This window comes from Macaca thibetana, chromosome 12, assembly GCF_024542745.1.
Source record: "Macaca thibetana thibetana isolate TM-01 chromosome 12, ASM2454274v1, whole genome shotgun sequence".
Lineage (NCBI taxonomy): Eukaryota > Metazoa > Chordata > Mammalia > Primates > Cercopithecidae > Macaca > Macaca thibetana.
The window spans coordinates 124,924,177-124,940,757 of NC_065589.1; the positions used below are offsets into that span (position 1 = coordinate 124,924,177).

A 16,581-nucleotide genomic window follows, 5' to 3' on the forward strand; every position below is an offset into this window, starting at 1 on the left:
CAAAACCCCATTTCTACTAAAAAAAAAAAAAAAAAAAAAAAAAAAAAAAAAAAAAAAAAAAAAGCCAGGTGTGGTGGCGGACACCTGTAATTGCAGCTACTTGGGAGGCTGATGCAGGAGAATCGCTTGAACCCAGGAGGGGGAGGTTGCAGTGAGCCAGTATCGCGCCCCTGCACTCCAACCTGGGCAACTCCATCTCAAAAACAAACAAACAAACAAACAAACAAACAAACAACGCTGATGGAGCAGGACGGCTGAGAAAATCCCTTTAGGAAACCAGTACAAAGTAATTCAAAGAATTTAAAGTCAGTGGTGCATAGGGACCACGGCAACAACAAAATCCAAACCCAGCTCAACTCCTGACTAGACTGACTCAGCTTCTCATAGTTATGGCCTAGCAGAAGAAGAGCTATGCCTATTTCCAGGCATACATTCTATTCACCTCCTCCTTTATCCTATACATGATATCTGGCATTCACTGTAAAATGATGGCATAAAAAAGCAACCCTTCCAAAGAAAATCAAGAGAGAAAGCAATTAATACAACCAGACTCAGAAGGTTCAGACGGGAAATTTAAAATAACTTGACTAACATGTTAAAGGTTCTAATGGAAAAGGTAGACAACATGCATGAACAGATGGTGAACAGAGCAATGGAAACTACAGGAATGAGTCACATGAAAATGCATGAAATAAAGAACAATGACAGAAATTAAGAATTCCTTCAACAGGATCATAAATAGATGCAACAAGGCTGAGGAAAGAATCAGTGAACCTGAAAATAGATCAATGGGGCCAGAGAGAGGGGGCGGGGAGGGAGAGATAGAGAGTGTGTGTGTGTGGGAGAGGGAGAAAAAACAGAGGTATGAGACAGTATCAAATAGTCTAGTGTACAGGTAATAGGAATCCCAAAAGAAAAAGGAAGAATGAGACAGAAAAAATACTTGGAGAGGTAACAACTGAGAACTTTTCACAAACTATAAATATAATAAACTGAAAGAACACCAGCTGGGAACCCTACACAAATATACCTAGACACATCTTATTCACACTGTAGAAAATCAAAGACAAAATCTTGAAAGCAGCTGGGACAGCTGCGGGGGAAGAAAGCATATTACATATGGAGGAACAAAGATAAGAATTATAGCAGATTTCTCTTCAGGAAGTATATACGCCAGAAGACAATGGGACAATAGCTTTAAAGTGCTAGAAAGGCCAGGTGCAGTGGCTCACACTGTAATTCCAGCACTTTGGGAGGTTGTGGCAGGTGGATCAGCTTAAGCCCAAGAGTTCAAGACCAGCCTGGGCAACACAGCAAAACCCTGTCTCCACAAAAAATACAAAAATTATCTGGGCATGGTGGTGCATGCCTGTAATGCCAGATACTTGAGAGTCTGAGGTGGGAGAATTGCTTGAGCCCAGGAGGCAGAGGTTGCAATGAGTTGAGATTGCACCACGGCCTGAGTGACAGAGTGAGATCCTGTCACAAAAATGAAGGAGAAATACAGACTTTTTTCAAACAAACAAAAGCTGAATGAACTTACTACCAGCAAGTCTATTTTACAAGAAAGGTTAAAATGCAGTTTTTCAGGCAGAAGGAATTTGATACCCAACAGATCTTGGATCTGTCTTTGTTTATATAGATTTTGGATCTATACAAAGATCTATAAAAATGAATATACTGAAAATATATATAAAAGACATTTTTCTCTTATTTTTAATCACTTCAAAAGATAGCTGTCTAAAGCAAAAATAACAGCAATATAGCATGGGGTCAATATGGATAGAAAAGTAAACTATGATACACTAGCACAAAAAAGGAATTCAGAGTATGTAAATAGTGCTGTAACAAACATCTTCGAGCATGAATCTTTGTATACACTGATTACATAATAAGGTCTAAATGCTTTGCAATCCGGCCTGAGTTACCACTGTAGGCCTATTCCCACTATTTCAAGTAAGATACCCCCACATCAGCCAAAAATTGAACTATTCACCATTTTTAGATGATGTTATGGCCTCTTGCACATTATCTCCTCAGCTGGTGATTTCTACTCACATTTAAATGCTATACAATTATTTCTCCATATATCAGCTACCCCATTAGATTATGTCTTAAGAGATTATGTTTGAAATCTCAGTGGTAGGCATTCAACCTCAGTGGCAGGCATTCAACAAGGATATGTGAAATGAATGGATAAAAAATGACTAGTTGGTAATAGTTTTCCTAATACAAGTGAAGAACAGAATTATCTAAGGTAATTAACAGTGATACCATGCTTATACCTGACATTCCAACTACCTTTAGAAACACCATTATTACCTTTTTTGAGTAGTTCATCTGACCCCAAAAACTCACTTAGGATTTATTCCTTTTAATACTATAAAATTCTGCAAAGGTTCTGCTCTACATTTCACTATGCCAAGTTCTATTACTTACAACGGCTGGGTGGGCTGATGTCCATTACGGTCAAAGTAGGATTGTCTATGTCACTTCCCCTTCTTCTTATTCGACTATCATCATACTCTGGGGTAAAGATACTGCTTCCACTACTGGTGCTTAAGGAGTGATCAGTAGGACTGAAACTCACAGGAGACCGGAAGCTGGTCCCCTGGGTCCTTCTAGCTCTTGGAAAAGTTTTACGACCTACAAAATGAAAAGAGAATGACCTTATACCTTTTATTAATATGCTGTACTTTTAAAGTATTTAAAATTTGTACCGTAGAGAATAGAAATTTGTCCTGTGACTAGGCTAAGAAACTGAAATAGCAATGATTGGGTGGGAAAAAATAAACAGAACCTGAATATGAATTCAAATAATCTCTTATGATAAAACATGTATGAGTGTGCTCACACACACATACACACACAAATCATAAAAAGGAACCTCCTCGCTTCTGGAGAAAAAGGAGAAAAAAAATTTACTCTCATTTCCAATAATGATTTTAAGATCTAAAACAAAGATTCAAAAGTTCATAGGTAGTAATTTCTTTCTTTTCTTTTTGAGACGGAGTTTCACTCTTGTTGCCCAGGCTGGAATGCAGTGGTACAATCTTGGCTCACTGCAACCTCCACCTCCCAGGTTCAAGTGATTCTCCTGTCTCAGCCTCCCAAGTAGCTGGGATTACAGGCGCCCACCACCATGCCCAGCTAATTTTTCATATTTTCAGTAGAGACAGGGTTTCATCATGTTGGCCAGGCCGGTCTCGAACTCCTGACCTCAGGTGATCCACCCACCTCGGCCTCCCAAAGTGCTGGGATTACAGGCATGAGCCACCGCACCTGGCAAGTAATTTTTTTTCTTAAAGGGATGATGTAAGTATCAATCTCATCATCAAGGAGTAATTTTCTAATATCATTTAAAAATTACTTCTTTTGGATGGGTGCAGTGGCTCATGCCTGTAATTCCAGCAATTTGGGAGGCAAAGGCAGGCAGATCACCTGAGCCCAGGAGTTTGAGACCAGTCTGGGCAACATGGCGAAACCCCATCTCTACTAAAAATATAAAAATTAGGCTGGGCACAGTGGCTCACGCCTGTAATCCTAGCACTCTGGGAGGCCGAGGCGGGTGAATCACTGAAGATCAGGAGTTTTGAGACCAGCCTGGCCAACATGGCAAAACCCCGTCTAGATTAAAAATACAAAAATTAGCCAGGTGTGGTGGCGGGCACCTGTAATCCCAGCTACTTGGGAGGCTGAGGCAAGAGAATCCCTTCAACCCAGGAGGCAGAGGCTGCAGTGAGCTGAGATCGTACCACTGCACTCTGGCCTGGGAGAAAGAGCAAGACTCCACCTCAAAAAAAAAAAAAAAATTAGCCAGGCATGGTGGCATGCACCTATAATCCCAGCTACTTGGGAGGCTGAGGCAGGAGAATCGCTTGAACCCAGGAGGTGGAGGGTGCAGTGAGCAGAGATCATGCCACTGCACTCCAGCCTGGGTGACAGAGTGAGACTCTGTCTAGGGGGAAAAAAAAAAAAAAGAAAATTACTCCATTTTGGCCAGGTGCAGTGGCTCACACCTGTAATCCCAGCACTTTGGGAGGCTGAGGCAGGAGGACTGCTTGAGCCCAAGACTTTAAGACCAGCCTGGGCAACATGGTGGGACACTCTCTGCACAAAAAAAAATTTTTAATTAGCTGGGTGTGATGGCAAATGCCTGTAATGGCACACATCTGAACTCAGGAAGCCAAGGCAGGAAGACCACTTGAGCCCAGGAATTTGAAGTTACAGTGAGCTAAGATCATGCCGCAGCACTCCTGCCTGGGCAGCAAAACTTTGGCTCTTAAAACAAAAAAGTATTCCTTTTCTTTAAGGTACAGCCAAGTCTTATAAGTTGACATAAAGCCAAAATGCCCATTATATTTTTGTTATAACACAATTTCCTCATATTTTTCTAATGGTATTACACAAATATGAGGTTTAAAAAAATTTTTTTTTATTTATTTTCGTTGTTGAGAGTTTTAACTGTTCTTGTGGTCTAATTGCCAGAAACTTACCATCATTATACTCTTGATGATGATATGAAACATGATACCTTCTTGGATATGTTCCTCCTTTTCCAAATTTCTCAAAGATAGGGTTATCATAGTCTGTTAAGACATATGAGATGGTTATCTTTTATTTTAAAAAATAGTTAAATATTTCTAATGATGAAAAGCACATTTATACATTTTTATTTGACTTTTCAAAAATCTCCCCTCTCCTTCCCAGCCAAAACATTATCCAATGACATAAACATTTAAACATTTAGAATTTATAAAGTCTAACCTGAAAATTCCTGATGATTATCTGGGTAGCTCTGTGCCCTAGGCATTCGTGATTTTGGATAGCTCTCTCTATAAAGAAAAAAATGTCACATTAAGTTTACAGTAAGTACGTAAGACATTAAAAAAAATCTTTAAGCAATATCTATATCTGTACCTCTCTGTATGGGTGTGTGTAAAGGAGCTCACTTTGAAAGGTTACCGTAACTAAAAAAGAAAAACTACACTAACTTGGTACATGTAGGCAAAGAGCCTGGCTTTAAAAATTAACCTTACAGTACAGTGGAAGAATGATGTATTTTGGAATCATAGGTGTTTCTAAGCACTGTGTTTCAATCCAAGCTCTGCCACTTAACTATGTAACCTTGGCAAATCACCCTTCTGCATCAACAAAAAAGATAATTTCCAACTAATCAAGTGTATACAAGTAAGGTGTCCAGGATAGTTTTTTGCAAATGATGAGTACTCAAATATATAGCTTTCTCATTACTACTTCCGTGAATTTCTTAAATGTCTACCTTGAGGTAGACATTGACACATACAGAAATTTCATATACATGGACAAAAGAAACTTAAATGTGCATTCCCATACAATATTAGTTATTTTTTCAGAATTTGCTTTCATAAAGCAATTCCAGAGAGGATTACCAAGAATACTGTCCTACTGAGACCAGAAGGGGGAGCACTTGTAACAAAAAATTCACATTTTGCAACTTCATCCTTCTCATATTCCTGAACAGCTTTTTCACAAAAGTACTTAAATGTTTGCCTACACGTACCAACATGGCACAGTGGGCTACAATTACCAATAATTTAAATTATTTCTAATCTGGTGCCAGAATGAACATAATCCTGAACAGGTGAAATAACTTAGGAAATCTCCAAAAACAAACATATTAATGTAAAAGTTGATAGCATTTTCACACACACAGTTTTAAAAGTAAATGTACATAAATTCTAAATTTGATTTGCCTTCAAACACACAATTTTGACATGCAGGAATATTCAAACTATTATAATCAGGTATCATTTTTAATAACAAAGATACTGAATTCCATGAGGTAAAGGGATTTATACACACTGCAAAAATTAATCTGCCATCAGTATATACAAGTACCAATTATATTCCTCTGAATGTAGCACAAAAAAGTTACTGATAATTCAACATGCTATGAATATTTACCCATATCTATTAAAAAAGAAAAACTACTATAAACTGAGCATGGTGGTTCATGTGTGTAATCCCAGCGCTTTAGGAGGCCAAGGCAGGAGGTTTGCTTGAGCCCAGGAGTTCGAGATCAGCCTGGGTAACAAAGTGAAACCCCCATCTCTACAAATAATACAAACAACTTAGCCAGATGTGGTATTAATAGCAAATGCCTTTGGTCCTAGCTCCTCAGGGGTCGGAGGTGGGAGGACTGATAGAGCCCAGGAGGTCAAGGCTGCAGTAAGCTGCATTCAAGCCACTGCACTCCAGCCTGGGTGACAGCAAAACTCTGTCTCAAATAAACAAACCATCCCAAAACTACGATAAATATTACCCATCCAAAGGACTATCAAGTGATGGACAACTTCCTGAGCCAGAATTTTCAGGGCTGCTTAAAGATAACGGATCCAGCATCTAGGAAAAAAAAGCAGTTCCACCATGATTCAATTAGATATAACCAAAAGTTGCTTATTAAAAAAAACCTTCCTTAATGAGACATACTTCATGTAACATAAAATTCACCCATTTAAAGTATACAAGTCAAGGCTTTTAGAATACTGAGAGCTGTGCAACCCTCACTCACCACAATTTTAGAATAATTCCATACTCAATAGTGGTCACTCTCCAGAGTTACTCATTTTCAAATGTCCCTTGTAAGCAAGCCACGACTTCAAAATTTCCTAAGAGAAAAATATTCTTTCTCTATAGACTATTGACTAAATAATTAAAAGCTACAACATTTCACACTATTTTGCTTACTGAAAACTGAACAATGGCCCCACCGAAACTGAGACTAATGACACTATGACTGTTACATTATTAGAAAATGTGAACTACTATAATAGTGTGAACATATAATGCAATGCAATGTTAAGGGAATAATAGCAACTCCATGAAAACATTTTAATACTATAAAACTGAAGTATTTTTTAAATGTTTCCGAAAGTTTACAAACCTCAGTTTCGTGAAGTTAAATATTTGTAGTTTCATTCGATCTTTCAAATGTTTAAAAAAAAAACAATCTGGCTATTAATTCCAGGATTACAAAGCAAATGCATTATCATTCACTCACTCTCATTCATTCACTTACTGAGCAATAAAAAACCAGCTGTATTCCAGCTTTCTTTACACAGGCACAAGTACATTAACGGGCATTTTCCTATATTTTTTCTATTTTGTTCAGTTAAGAAGATATGTAATTAGAGAAGAGATAACACACACACACACACACACACACACACACACACCCCCAGTTACCTGCCAGATCACACTGACCCTGACAACATCTCTTTAAATTAAATTTAAAAACTCAAACTTTTGCTTACTTGGTCCATGCTCTCTGGAATGAATTCTCCTTCACTGTTGATACTAGTGAATGACCCATTTCGGGCAACCTGGTGTAATTCATCTGGAATGTATCCTGGGGGAGGAGAACTTCTATCTCTACTAGTAGGACCTCAAGGAAGAAAAATAATGTAATTTATAATTATAGGCAAGGGAATCAAGTTTTGTTTTAAATAGGCTATATTTCTGAATTATATCAATAATACTTTCAGCAAAAGAAAATTCAGTTTTTATTAAAACTTGTCAGAACATTCATTTGTAAAACTTCAAATGGTTTTATAACCTTTGTAAATTCCCACCCTATCATAATTATTAACCTCACCATAATATTACATTTATACTCACTAGGTAGTATCGTATTCTGACTGCTAATGGAATGATAATACAATATAGATTTCCGGCATTAAGACAGTTTAAGTAATCACATTTCTTATGAGACAATAACCCACTTTATTTTACTTGGTTCTGTGGAAATGATGCTATATTTATTAGTACAGTGTCTCACCTTTCCTCATAGTTTTTTGAAATTAAACTATAAGACAGATATGGGGAAGTTATGTGAGCATTTAAGTTCTGGTCCAATTTAAAGCAAAAAAGGTTTCAGCTTCATGTAAAGGAGTCATTGTGAGTATATGCAAGCATTTGTTAGTGAGACAGGGAGAAAGAAGAGAGCAAAATGATTACCAAGACATGTGCATAAAAGAGAATACTGTCTACACTTGTCTGTAAAATGATTAGGAGCTCAATTTGAGTCAGGATTGATTTAGGCATCATAACAACCGTAGCCACAATAATATTGGTCCCTAATATTTTTATTCCTTCCATATCCCCGTGCTTACAAAAGAAGATCAATATAGTCAATTACCAAAAGGAGATAGAACTAAAAAAAAAAAAAAAAAAAAAAGGCTATGAAAATTTTGTCTCCCTATTTGACAACCCATTTTTCACAGTAATGCATATGCCAATGCACTCTTGGTTGAGACCTGTTTATCAGCAAACACTCCTAACCTAAAGGAGTTTTTCCTCTATCTCCCTTTTATAAAAACAATTAAAGAAAACAACTGCCAACATATAAGAAAAATAATGGTCATATCTAGCAAAGCCATTCAAAGTTTAAAGCAGTGCCAATAAAAGACCACTAATTCTATACTTCACGATTTCCAGTTTCTTCTTATGCTGGCACTGACGTCAAGAATATTTATTAGAATAAGATTGAGGTATTCAGTGTAATTTTAATTCAAAATATATTTAAAATGTCAATTTAATTAGTGCATTTAGCTTGCTCTGTCTAATGCAACTAAAGTGAATTAGAGCTGGGCACTGTGGCTCACGCCTGTAATCCCAGCACTTTGGGAGGCCGAGGTGGACAGATCACATGAGCTCAGGAGTTCGAGACTAGCCTGGCCAACATGCTGAAACTCCATCTCTACTAAAAATATAAAAATGAGCCAGGCATGGTGGCAGGTGCCTGTAATCTTAGTTATAAAGTGAATTAGCAATTTTTTAATAAAATGACAAGTACCATAATGTGATAAGAAATGGAGATAAAGAAAGAAATGTACAATGAACATCTGAGCTTTGTACAATGTACAAATGTACAATGAGCTTTCTAGTTTGAAAAGTAAAATGTACAAGTGTTCTCTCAATTTAATGCTACAACAATCCCATGACTTAAAGAAGAAGACACATTTACTGGTCTCAGGTTCATCAGAGAGCTGGAATTTGAATTTGGCTATTTCAAATGTTCTTTCACCAAATTTTAAAACTGTATCAAAATACATCTGAACGAAAAGGACAAGCCATTTGTATTTTGCTTGTGTATCACCTCTGCTGCTCGCATTTCTGCATTCCTGAAACCCAAAGTAGGACTTATGTAAGACAGACACTTAGAAGAAAATGGTCATAAAATAGCTTCTTCTGGGGACCAAAAGAGAACACGAATAATGTCTATTTTTTCGGTGGTTCACAGGCCAATTCAATTTTTTCTTTGATTATCAACAATCCTCTTCTGTTACCAATCTCTTTCAGATTCCCAACCACATTTATTTTGACCCACTCTCCTGCGTCCTCCTATTCATCTGTTTTTCCTCCTCTTTAACTTTTCTCTTTTAAATCCGCCCCTCATACGTGTTTTCATGCCATCTTTAATGGCCATACTCACTGCCCTATCTGTAAGAACATTTATACCAATGGTTTTTTGAAACAATGTAATGCTTTTATCAAATAAAAATGTAGATTATCAATGTTTTATACGAATTGAAGAACAGAAAGAATGGGGAGTTCAGAGTATCTATGTCCAACTCATGTTGCAAAAATAAAGCCGCCTTAAAAACACAGCATGCAAAATCTTTATTTCTTTATATCATAATCTTAACAATAAATGGCAAATGAAAACAAATAATAATAAAGTAATAATAAAGCATAATATAAAAATTCTTAGTATCTTTATTTTGACAGCATTCTTGGCAATCACTAAAACCTTAGAGAAAGGCTTGTGAATTTACAGTCTATTAATTTTAATATATTATAATTACTTCCTTTAATTTTTTTCCTCCATTCTATTTGTATGATTAAAATTTTTTTTTTTTTGAGATGGCGTCTCGCTTTGTCACCACGCTGGAGTGCAATGGCACAATCTCAGTTCACTGCAACCTCCACCTCCTGGGTTCAAGCAATCCTCTTGCCTCAGCCTCCTGAGTAGCTGGGACTACAGGCATGTGCCACCATGCCCAGCTAATTTTTGTAATTTTAGTAGAGATGGGGTTTCACCATGTTGGCCAGGATGGTCTTGATCTCTTGACCTTGTGATCTGCCCGCCTTGGCCTCCCAAAGTGCTGGGATTACAGGCATGAGCTACCGCACCCAGCCTAAAACCTCTTTAAAGTTTTATTTGAATTTGTTGACATTAAAATACCCTGAATATATAAACAAAGAATTTAAATTGGAGATAACTAATCCTGTAAACTTGAATTTCCAAGGGACATCAAATAAATAATGTATTTAACTTAAATTACAGGAAGTACAGAAACAGGATATTAGTTATCAGGAATATGTTTAGGTGCTGCACTACATTAAAGGATGGAGAAGAAATTGAGAAATCATTCATTTCGTAATTCAGACACCAGCTTTCTTACCTATTATAGAAAGCCGTTTTTTCCTCTCTGCTCCAAATACTGTATTATCCAAATCTTCTAGTGATGGCAATGGTTCTAAATTAGTAGCCTACAAAGGAGGAAAGACAGTTAATGCTATTCTTCCTCCTTGGGGCTTTAAACAGAATCCTCTCCCCTACCAAGTACAAACCATTTTATATAGTTTGTGAGCCTTAATCAAATCTTCTCTTTGAAATTTTAATTCTAACATAATTCTTTCTAAGTTGTCAGTTTCTATTAGCTTCATATGTACAACATATTATAGTTATGTATAACTATGACTGTGGTTTTGAGGAGCAAGGATATTAATGTATAGTAATTAAAGGATGTAAGTTTACATTTGATCATAATGAAAATATTGCAATGATTATAGAATATAATTATGTTTCATATATTAACTTTTACAAGCCTAAGTCCTATAATTCTTACTGAAAAAAATATCCCAAGTCATACCTGTGTACTTCCATTTATTACAAGTAATATCTTGAGGCTCTTCATATGAATACTACGATCCAGCAGTTCCACAGCTTTGTCCAAGTCATCTTGAGTAGTTAATGGAATTACCAACTAAAAACAAACATAAGGAATCATGCAGCTATCTCACCAGGTCAAGTCTTCCACGAGCATCTCCACTACTAAGGAATTACAAATGTCCAAATGCCTTGCTCTGTGATTTGTTCCTATGATGAAAGTCTGAATGTGTACGTGTTGATTGTTTTGCCCTCCTCATTCTACCACCACTAAAATCTTAGAATGAACATAGATGTTTTTAAATTTGTCTTTATTAATCATTACATTATTTTAGAAAATAACATTTAAAGATTAATTTTCTAGGATATTTCCATAATGTTGCTAAATTTAAGTTATAGTATGTTTGCCCCCAAAAAGCATGAAGGAGTACAGACAAAGACCATATGAAATAAAGGTACTACTTTTCTTCTGTATAGATGAAACTCAGTTCTTTTTTCAATAGTAACCACAAATTTGTACTCTCAGCTGGTGTGCTCTTCAACATACCAACATCCTGAGTACCTGCCATGGAGGACAGCTGCCATGGAGGGGTACTGCTAGTAACATATCTGCAATCTACGGCCCACCTAGAGTTCTTCTCTCTGAGCCTGGTGACCTGACCACTATGCACTAAAACAAATAAGCTAATGAGTTAACTATTCCATAGTAAACCCTCAATGTGGAATCTGCTTTCATTAGTCTTCTCATGCAGCAGATGTTATAGAGGACAAAAGCACCTAAGAGGTCTATGAGAAAAAGCATAATTCATACAATTTAAGAAAATAAAAATACCTTTTTTTTTTAAAAAAAAGTCAATTTAGTAACTTAAGAAGACTGTCAAGAACGTCAAAGTATACTCCATTTCATTGAAAGAGGAACAGAATAAAAACAAGTGAACATATTCTGCACTAGTTAACCTGCTCTACTTAGCACAATACACGAGCCATTCAAATGCAAGGCTGAGTTAATTTGGAGTCTCTAAAGTACAAATTCTTTGAGGACAAGGACCCCCATACCAGCAGTGAGCAAAGAGCAGACAACCTGGTAAATGCTGTTTAATAAATATCACAGTGGTAAAAGCTCAATCTGAATCCAACCCACTAGCTGGTATGGTGTGTGTTCATTCTGCAGACTTCTTTATGAAAAAAGTCCTTGAGGTTTTTGATTTTTTGTTTTGAGATGGAGTCTCACTGTCACTCAGGCTGGAGTACAGTGGCAATCTCAGCTCACTGCAACCTGACTCCTGGGTTCAAGTGATTCTCCAGCCTCAGCCTCCCCAGTAGCTGGGTTTACAGGCATGCACCACCACGTGTGGCTAATTTTTGTATTTTTAGTGGAGACAGGGTTTCACCATGTTGGCCAGGCTGGTCTCAAACTCCTGACCTCAAATGATCTGCCCACCTGGGCCTTCTCAAGTGCTGGGATTACAGGCGTGAGCCACCGTGCCCAGCCAAAAAAGTCCTTGTTATAAGAAACGCTGCCAGACACAAAAATAAAGAAGGATTCATGTGAATTCCCTCAGACAATCTGCTTGCACTTACTTACTCTGTTCTTAAAATATAATCCCAATTTCTGTTTGTAGCTAATTTTGTATTACTGTAAGTGACCAACTAACTGGGCTCTTTTTGCTCTATGAGAATTTTTTTCTAATAAAATACAATTATCAACTGTTTGGTATCATAGAACAAGCTTGATCTACTGATCTACTTAAATACATTTCTATTTCCCACCAATTATGAAACATATTGGTATATCTTGCTTCTATCTTCAATAGTCTATTACTTTTTAAGCACTGGAAAACATTTTAAAGCAATAATAATGACTGTTCTGCCGAGTTTTCATTTGAGGGGAAAATCTGAATACTTACTTTTACTATACATTTATAACTGGATTGTTTACTTCTCCAAGATACTGCTACTTTTGGGGGAAAAAAACACTAAATCAAATGACAGAAAAAAAAAAATGAACATAAATGATTCTGCTCTTCTTCAGTCTGCTGCTGTAAAATGTGAACATTCTGGAGGAGTGCCTGGTGCAGCAGCTTAGGCACTGCCTACAGACCTAATGTGATCCTGCCTGTGTTCTAAGGTTACCTATTACAAACTGTAAAATGAGGATTAAGAGTCAAGAACACAAGTCCCAGGTTATCTACACTATACTAAATAAATCAGAGAATGTTTTCTTGCTTGGTGAATTCATTTCAGTCTCATTCATGAAATCTAACACCCTCTGGTCTATTTTTGATAAATCAGTTGTTTGTTGACATAAATCCTTTCTAGAAAGGAAACTTAAAATTGAGTTTGAGAACCATTAAATAGAACTGAAATCTGAAAGAACTGAATTATCTTCCTGACTTTACACAGTGAAGTATCAAGATAGCCATTAAAAGGTTCTCTAGGCTGGATGCAGTGGCTCACACCTGTAATCGCAGCACTTTAGGAGGCTGAGGTATGCGGATTGCTTGAGCCCAGGAGTTTGAGACCAGCCTGGGCAACATGGTGAAACCACATCTCAACAAAATATACAAAAATTAACAAGGTATTGTAGTGCATGCCTGTAATCTCAGCTACTTAGGAGGCTGAGGGGGGAGGACTGATTGAGCTGGGGAGGTCAAGGCTGCAGTGAGCCATGACTGTGCCACCGTACTCCAGCCTGGGTGACGGGGAGATGCTGTCTCAAAAAACAAAAACAAAAAAATTTTTTTTCCTGCTCTACTCATCTAAAATGGAAGTGATCTTAGAAAATCCTTACTTGGCTAGAACACCTCCACATTCAACCCCCATGACACTGACACACACACACACACACCCCCTGAACACCTCCACACCCAACCCTCATAACACACACACACGCACCCCCACACACACCTTATTAAAGAGAAGCCAAACTAACAAATCCAAACAACCCCAGCTTATATTTCTGCTTAAATTTCCTTAAAGTTTCAATTCTAGCCAACTGGAAGTTTATAGAGTAATAGTTCATTCTGAACAGAGAAATTAATATTACACTAGAAAAAAATATTTATAGAAGTGGAATGACACGCAGTATAAATGAATTTTTTGCTTGTCCAAATGTCCACAAAACTAGTAAGATCTTCCTACCCCCAGTGTCCAAGATGATGCATTTGGCTTGGGACAATATGTCAAGATATGAGACAGGACACGGCTCACTCACAGAATCTCAGGGTTGCAAAAAATCTTAAATGTAATCTTATCCTAATGCCACCTCTACCACATTCCTGCCAAGAGGCCACCAAAATATAATGGTAGAACCACTCACAGAAATCCTTCAGAAAGCATGAGAAAAATAAACTAAAAATGGAGCAATTTTCCAACTTTTAGAAAATGGGAAAGGGTTCTTAAAAATACAGATCAGGCCAGGCACAGCGGCTCACGCCTGTAATCCCAGCACTTTGGGAGGCCCAGGCAGGTGGATCGCTTGAGCTCAGGAGTTTGAGACCAGCCTGGGCAACATGGTGAAACCCTGTCTCTACCAAAATACAAAAATTATCCGGGCGCAGTGGTGCCCACCTGTGGTCCCAGCTACTCAGGAGGCTGAGGTAGGAGTATCGCTTGAGCCCTGGGAGGCAAAGGTTGCAGTGAGGTGATATCGGGCCACCGCACTCCAACCTGGGTGACAGAGTGAAACCTTGTCTCAAAAAAAAAAAAAAAAAATAATAATAATAATAATAATAATAGTAAGTTAGCTTGATGTCAATCCTCAAGAAAACCCCAGAAAAAATTACATAGCAAACTGGGAAAAGTCATTAAAAAAAAAACAAAAACAAAAACAGCAGTTCTTACAAGCTGGCACAGGTATAATATGGACAAATCATTTCATGCTAACCTCATTGTTCTTGATAGACCTACTAGGCTAGTAGATAAAGACAATACTGTAGTCTTAATGTATCTTGGCATTTGAAAGTTTTCCATAATACAATTTTAGAAAAAAGAAAAAAAGATATGTCTAGGTTCCCCTGTAATCATCCTATGGGATAATGACACAAGTTCAAGACATTTTTTAAAAAATTATTCTTTTTTGTTCAGACAACTCTGTCACACAGGCTGGAGTGCAGTGGCGCAACTCTAGCTCACTGTACCCTCAAATTCCTGGGCTCAAGCTATCCTTCCACCTCAGATCCCCCTGCCTCAGCCTCCCGAACAGCTGGGACTACAGGTGTATGCCATCACACTCAGATAATTTTACTATTTTGTAGAGATGGGGTCTTGCGATGTTGCCCAGGTTAGTCTTGAACTCCTGGCCTCAGGTGATCCTCCTGCCTTGGCCTCCCCAAGTGCTGGGATTATAGGCATGAACCTCTGTGCTCTGCCCTTTATTCTTCATCACAATACTTTATGCATTTCTTTTTTTTTTTTTTTTTTTGAGACAGAGTCTTGCTCTGTCACCAGGCTGGAGTGCAGTGACGCGATCTCAGCTCACTGCAACCTCTGCCTCCCGGGTTCAAGCAATTCTCCTGCCTTAGTCTCCCAAAGAGCTGGGATTACAGGCGTGCGTCACCATGCCTGGCTAATTTTTGTATTTTTAGTAGAGATGGGGTTTTACCATGTTGGCCAGGATGGTCTCGATCTCTTGACCTCGTGATCCGCCCGCCTCGGCCTCCCGAAGTACTGGGATTACAGGTGTGAGCAACCATGCCTGGCCTACTTTATGCATTTCTTTCAAAGAACTTCATGTATTGAAATAGCTCATTTATTAATGGCTTGCTTGTACCACAAGTCTATAAGGTCTACTCCATCAGGCGCTGCAACTTATAAATTATAGCATGATGCCTGAAAAATTAATAAATGCTTTCTGAATATAAAAACCAAATTCACCTAATTACTAACCATAATACAATTATTAACTAAATTGTCCTATAAATTTTAAGATCACAAGATCCTGATATCTCACAGAATCCTAAGAACTAAAAGAAACTTCAAAGATCATTGAATCCAATCCTAAGGGGATTAAAAAGGGGCATCTCCACAACACAGAGCTCCTCATTGCTAAAGCAAGCCCCTTAAGATCATATGTACTGATTCCGAAACATAATAATCTAATTGAGCCCTGAGCAACACTAAAACAATCCTTTAACTCAATTGTTTAACTACCAAAGCTCTGTCATCTGTAGCCAAGTAGAGTATGACAGGAAAACACAGTTCATCAATAAAGTACATAGAATAAAAACAAAACCATAAATAAGCAGCAAAATTCCAATACATGTATTTTCCCCTATAATATGCCCTCATTCAATTATTTTGCATAGTAGCACCCTCTATTATTTTCCACAATGAAAAAAATCCATTTTAGTCAGTTAAAATTTACTTAGGTTTTATTCTTCTGACATACCATATATTTATCAATCCCTAAATAAAAACACAAGTCTTAAAAGCGGTCTCTTAAACGAACACATTACTTTTCAAGATAAGATCTACTAAAGTTAAACTGTATGTGTTTACCTCATTATTGGTATAATGTAGATCCATAGACTGTCCAAAGGCAATTTTAGCTTTAGATCTCAGATCTTCCAGTTTAACTGGTCTGGGGAACTGAAGGATTCTATATAAACACAATTTTAAGATTTTATTTTCTTAGGCAACGTTAA

At 37.4% G+C, this 16,581-nt stretch overlaps 2 protein-coding genes across 3 annotated transcripts in view; both read right to left on the reverse strand.

The window, feature by feature from the left end:
* The window catches only part of ERCC3 (ERCC excision repair 3, TFIIH core complex helicase subunit), a 145,324-nt gene that overhangs the window by 62,455 nt on the left and 66,288 nt on the right, over positions 1-16,581 (reverse strand). The window lies entirely within an intron of this gene.
* MAP3K2 (mitogen-activated protein kinase kinase kinase 2) overlaps positions 1-16,581 on the reverse strand; it is an 89,116-nt gene that overhangs the window by 20,971 nt on the left and 51,564 nt on the right. For both annotated transcript variants that reach the window (XM_050752532.1, XM_050752531.1), the window contains 8 exons: positions 16,436-16,535; positions 10,920-11,033; positions 10,449-10,536; positions 7,296-7,426; positions 6,305-6,384; positions 4,768-4,835; positions 4,497-4,589; positions 2,440-2,646 (listed from right to left, as the gene is read on the reverse strand). In XM_050752532.1, the coding sequence (XP_050608489.1) occupies positions 2,440-2,646; positions 4,497-4,589; positions 4,768-4,835; positions 6,305-6,384; positions 7,296-7,426; positions 10,449-10,536; positions 10,920-11,033; positions 16,436-16,535 (881 nt within the window). The remainder of the gene's footprint in view (positions 1-2,439; positions 2,647-4,496; positions 4,590-4,767; positions 4,836-6,304; positions 6,385-7,295; positions 7,427-10,448; positions 10,537-10,919; positions 11,034-16,435; positions 16,536-16,581) is intronic.